A 5,403-nucleotide genomic window follows, 5' to 3' on the forward strand; every position below is an offset into this window, starting at 1 on the left:
CGGTCTGCAGGGTGGGTCCCTACACACCGGTGAGTTTGCTAGAAAAAGCAGCAGCTTTTGAGCCATGCTGTGCAAGGCGAGCAGTTGCGTAGCGATGGCCCTGAAAAATGAGGACGCGGTGCTTCCTGCAGCACCTACTTACCGTCACGGCGTTTGCAAGGGCCTGTCAAGGTTTGCAGCAGATGTTGCGGCGAGTGAGGCAGAATGGCTGATGCTGGATCTCGAAACTGTAGCCTTTTTTCGTACAGACGGGTAGATCCTCTTCACGTCTTCAGAAATACTCTCCTGAGAGAGAAGCATGCAGGGTGACAGGGCTCACTCGGGTGGAATGATGATACTTTTATCTGGTGCTACTATTTAAAAAACATGCGATGCCATCACCCATCACTAGCTCCTGACAGGACCATCAGAGTGAGCTCTGCTTCCAGGTGGAGTCATCTCCCAGTGCTCCCGGCAGGCGCATTATTCACCGGACGCTGCTCTTTGAGGATTGATTGAACTGGCAAGGGGCCATTTTTCCTTTTAGCCCATCAGCGTTCAGCAAACATTGGCCGAGGCACAAACATTTGGAGATGGGGGAGTGGTTTGTATGCAACAGGAAACGTCGGCCTTTCATCTTTGCTTTGACTCCAGTGCTACATTCCTGGGAAGAGCGAGGTCTGTGATGTTAATTCTGTCCCCGGTGGACAGCAATCATCCATTCATAGAACGAGCTCATGATCTGGCAGGTCCCCGCATGGCGAAGGCCAAGAAGAAGTGAACACAGAGACCGGCTCCGCTTTCAGGCAAGCGTTCCCTTGCCGAGGGCTGAGCCTGTTGCTGGGAGGATGTGGGAGGCAACAGGGAAGAGCCTTCAGATATTTTATTTCTAGAAAACAAACATTTTCGGAGGCCTTGATGAGAGTTCTCTTTAAATAAAGCCAACTGGGGGGGGAGGGGAGAGGGAAAGGGGGACTTTTCCTCCCTGCAGCAGCTCTGTGTCCGTGACTGCTTTGGTTGGGATTAGAGCAGCTCCACAAAGCAACCAGGGACGACGGGCAGCTGAGGCGGCTGCAGAACGGTTCAGAAAGCAGGGACCGTCTGATCGTCCGAGGAGTTTCATCCTGCAGTCCAACCCCCGGGCAGGCAGCAGGCTGCACAGCCGGGGCTGGGGGGGGGTTGTACTGAGGGACGTGCCAGCGTCGTAGGATGGACTGGAGTGAGTGCAGGGAGGATAAATACGCATTTCTGCCTGTCCCGTGTCTGTGTCTGTCTTAAACGATGGCAGTTGCTCAGGTTTGGGGCTGTGCTGAAGCAGAGGTAGCTCAGCTACTGCTCGTTCAGGCTGAGGGAGAAGCGAATGCCTTTGACGTGCCAAAATCATCCTTCTCGTTAGGCTGGAAAGAAATCTAGTGACTTACAGCGATTTTCGTGACACGCGCCACACGAGCTGCCCCATCCCAGCTTTGTGTCTCATAACACGGCCCTTTGAAGAGCGCGCACGTCGCGTGTCTTTGTAGGGATTGGTCTCTCCTAAACCGAGGTCCTCAGCTTGGACCTAGTCAAAGGGGAGAGACGTGTTTTCTTAGTGCAGAATAACACATCTGTGACATCTGTTCCCAAAGATACATCTTAATTTTATCTTACTGAATACAAGGTGAACTGCTCCTAACTTAAGCACCGCAGTTAATTAAATACTTTAAAATGAGACTTTGAGATTTTTTCATGTTATGTGGCCTTTTTTTTTTTCTGTTTTCTATGATTCCTTTTCCCAGTCTGAGGAAAAAAAAAAATTGAAAATTCTGATTTATAGCAGCTTTTCTCCTTGCTTGTGAATCTAAGGACGCGCCATGCAGGTCCATACTCACACAAGGCGCTCATTCAGCTCCCCATTTGTCTCCCTGGTTAAAATTTCTTTCCTCTTAAGTCATTCCACTCCTCTGCGATGCAATAAGTGATGCCAAAGCGCAGCTTCTTTGGCTAAAGCGCACCCTGAGACTCTGGTTTCCTTTCCAGCAGAGGAAGGCCCCCCGCTACAGACAGATCTGTCGTACTACTCCTACGAATATGACCCAGACCCCTACGCGTCGGAAGCTGACGTCTTTGAGGTGGTGGCAGAACTGACAACAGCAAGCACGTTGAAAGAGGTGGACAAGGTTCGGGAAGTAGTGACCACAGTAGAATGGTGAGCCGGAGAGCGAGTGTGAGTCTGCTTTGAGAGTCAGCAGATAACGCGCTCACTCACGGGTTGGCTCAGATGTGTTCGGTGCCCCCAAAGGGACGTTCTCAGAGCGGACCTGCGAAGCTCTTGAGTGAGGAATCACCAGGAAGAAGCTCTTGCTAGGGCAGCGTATCGGTGTCTTTGGGACCCGAGTGTCTCCACCCCTAGCAGAATAAAAAGTGACCTTTTATGCTTTTCTCTGCCCAGCGCCAGAGACGTTTCACAAAGACATGTAATGGGAAAGTGACTTCTCCTCGTTATGTTCTCTCTTCAACAGAAATACGTAATTTAAATCAAGAGAAGAGGCTCGGAGTCAGCTCCCGTATGAGTTTGTTCCTACAGACGACCTGCTGCAGAACAGAAACCGAACGATGACTACTTCCTGATGCACTCAGAACTGTAGGCTTTGCTGGCCCGTGGGGGGGGACCTGGAGCGCTACGGGGGGGACGCTCAGTGGTTTTTTTCTGTCCATTTTCCTGCCTTTTGTGCATCCGCTTTGGAGTAATTCCAAGGATGGGAGACCAATATGCTGTGCCCTCTAGGTGAGAAAAATAGGGGCTGGAATTCAAAGCTGTAGACCATTTCACGGTGTTTTCTCTGCTATCAGGATACTGCAGATGCCATTTCCTAGCTACATTTAGAAGCTAAGTCCAGGCCTTGTGCTTAGCTGAACTGCTGTTTGAGGAAAGATGGCTGAGAAGTTTTCTCTCAAATTATAATAATAAAAATCAGTGTGGTTTGCTAATTGTGACATAGCAAGAGGCTAATCATCTTCCCCAGCCCACGAGTCTACTGCACCCACAACAGTGTCCAAGAGAGAAACTTCCCTAATGGCTCCATGTTCAGGGAAGTTGTTGGGAGGTTCATTTTTACAAGAGAAAACTGAGATCCACTGGCAGGGCTGAAAGGTTTGACTGTCCCCCACGTGGCTGCTGGCTTCTGGGGGGGAGTTTTCCGGCGGTGGTGGTGACAAGGATTAGGTGGGTGAGCCCGCTTTGTGTTGCACTATGTGCTGATAAGGGCTGCTTGCAGCCTGCTCAGCCTCTTTCCTCCGTGTAACCCTGGCATGAAAATAAAGCTGACCCAAGGCACAGTCCTTTAGCTGCTTGCCTGACTTCACCAGCCGCTTTATTCTGCTCCCACCAGGATCCCGTACGATGGTGCTCCTGGATGTGGTAGTCTATGCACAGGGTCTGCTGGCCAGTACAGATCGCTGGTGGCACAGCGGCTGGACTCCCTTCGATTAACCTGCCCCAAGCAATGTGGTGAAACTAAAAAACAAAAGCTTTGTGTTCCCAAAAGTGCAGGAGCCAAGATTTTTTGGTTTCCCTTCCCGCCTGGAGCAGCATTGTTCTCTTTGGAGGAGTTGCATGCAACTGCCTGTTGCAAAATAGTGTTAATATTTTATCTTCCCACTCCTATTGTTACCCGCACCCAGAATGGGGTGGAAACTCCTTTTGAGGGTGTTTATTGGTGAATGGAAACAGGAAAAAGCCCAGCTCCATTCATTTTCAGGGCTTGTTTACACAGGAACCGTGACAAGAATATATCCCAGCGTAGACATTCCATTCCAGAATAAAGGCAATTTTATTCCAGAAAAATGTCCACAAGGGGACAAAACAGGAGGTATCCCAGAAGTTGGGCATATGCAGTTTCCAGTCCTTTTTGTCTGGGGCCAGATATTTGCAGAATGTAGCTGACATGATGAAGGTCTGGGTCTTGAAGTTCCCAGAAATTTCAGAACTGCTTTGCTGGCAAGTGTCCAAGCCTTCCTTGACGGCTGCTCTGAGCTCTCCTCGCAGGATCTTGACGTGGCTGCTGCCCCTGTGTACCCGCTGCCTCTCAGCAGAGGTTTTTGCCACGTCTCTTCAGTGTGCATGAACAGGCCTTGTCCTCACTGTGTCCACGCAGCGCAGCGGAAGCGCTGGCGGCTGCATTCCTGGCTGGCAGGTAAATAAATGCCTTTAAACTAAATTCCATCTCCTGTAAGCAACTGGCCTGGCAGATGCTGGCTATTGTGTACACACACAGGACTGAGTCAATATTTATCCCCTGGGTAAATAACAGACCTAGTGTGAGCTGCAACAAGAGTTGGGGCTTTTTTCTTTTCTAAATATCAGAGCTCCACCATACAAACCCTGCTGTTCGCTGGTTCCAGCCTCAGCTCTTTCGTGCTTTGAGTCTGGACGGGTGAGACGTGTATCACCCTGATAATGTCGGGGTGACTGGCTCCCCACAGAAGATGGGAGCTCTCCTCTGTCCCTTCCTGGCTTTGCTGTCCCTGCCTCGTCCATCCTATGCTTCTGGAGAGATATTTGAAGTCATTTTATATGGCTTGGTCCTCTCATAGATCCTTGGGCAGTCAGACAGCATCGCACTGGGGCCAAGGAGATGAAGGCAGGGAGGTTAAGCCAAGTATTAAACCTGACATGCAGAATCTCCCCATCGCTGCCAGCTAAAGAATTCCTCCTGGTGGTGCCAGCCCCTCAATGAGAGCCTTGTTCTGCGGGGTCTGTGCGCCAGTGCACTCACCACTTTGAGGCAGAGGCGTCTGGCTTCTGTTCTACAGCTAGAAGAAAAGCCAGCGAGACCTGAACCCTCAGAGGACGAAGGCAGAGCAACCTCAGTGTCCTTAAAGCGAGGTGGTAAGCCCAGGACAGTGTGTGGGAGGCAGCGTGCCAGGGTTCCTGGAGCCTGACCTCACCTCCGAGCTGTTTTGCAGCTTTGGCACTTCCAGGGAAGGCACTAGTCCATCTGCGCTTGGCAGCCTCCGCCTGCCCCCCCTCCTGCCACACCAATTAGCTCCTTTCTGTAGTTAAAGAAAAGTTATTTTATTGAAGGACTTGAATAAAGGAACCTGCAATTACGCAGCTGTGGTTGCCTTTTCTCCCCTGTCACAGGAGTGAAGGAGCGGGTCTCTGCCCACTTCTCCACCCCAGCTGATGGTCCCTGGCTGTAGCTTTCCCCTGGCCCAGATTTGTTGTTCTTGCCTCTTCTAAACATCATTAATTCTTATCTAGGAAAAAAATATTCCTAGATTATATTTCTTCCATTCTTCGAAATCGTACTTGGGATAGGGAAGCTCTTCAGGGCTGCGTCTGTGCGAGCTGCGGGACCCTGCGCAGCCCTCTCGGGCTCAGCGTTCCTCACAGGCTTTGGCTCGGGTCTGGCTGAAGCTGCTCAGTCCCGCTGCCGTGCCCGG

At 50.9% G+C, this 5,403-nt stretch overlaps 1 protein-coding gene across 1 annotated transcript in view; it reads left to right on the forward strand.

Moving 5' to 3' along the window:
- The window catches only part of CPAMD8 (C3 and PZP-like, alpha-2-macroglobulin domain containing 8), a gene marked incomplete at its 5' end in the record, with an annotated part of 41,028 nt that extends 38,860 nt beyond the window's left edge, over positions 1–2,168 (forward strand). Inside the window, one exon of the mRNA XM_010140323.1 lies at positions 1,996–2,168. Within this exon, the coding sequence (XP_010138625.1) occupies positions 1,996–2,168 (173 nt within the window). The remainder of the gene's footprint in view (positions 1–1,995) is intronic.
- Between the last annotated feature and the right edge of the window lie 3,235 nt (positions 2,169–5,403).

The sequence above is a fragment of the Buceros rhinoceros genome, unplaced genomic scaffold (assembly GCF_000710305.1).
Source record: "Buceros rhinoceros silvestris isolate BGI_N320 unplaced genomic scaffold, ASM71030v1 scaffold21527, whole genome shotgun sequence".
NCBI classification, from domain to species: domain Eukaryota; kingdom Metazoa; phylum Chordata; class Aves; order Bucerotiformes; family Bucerotidae; genus Buceros; species Buceros rhinoceros.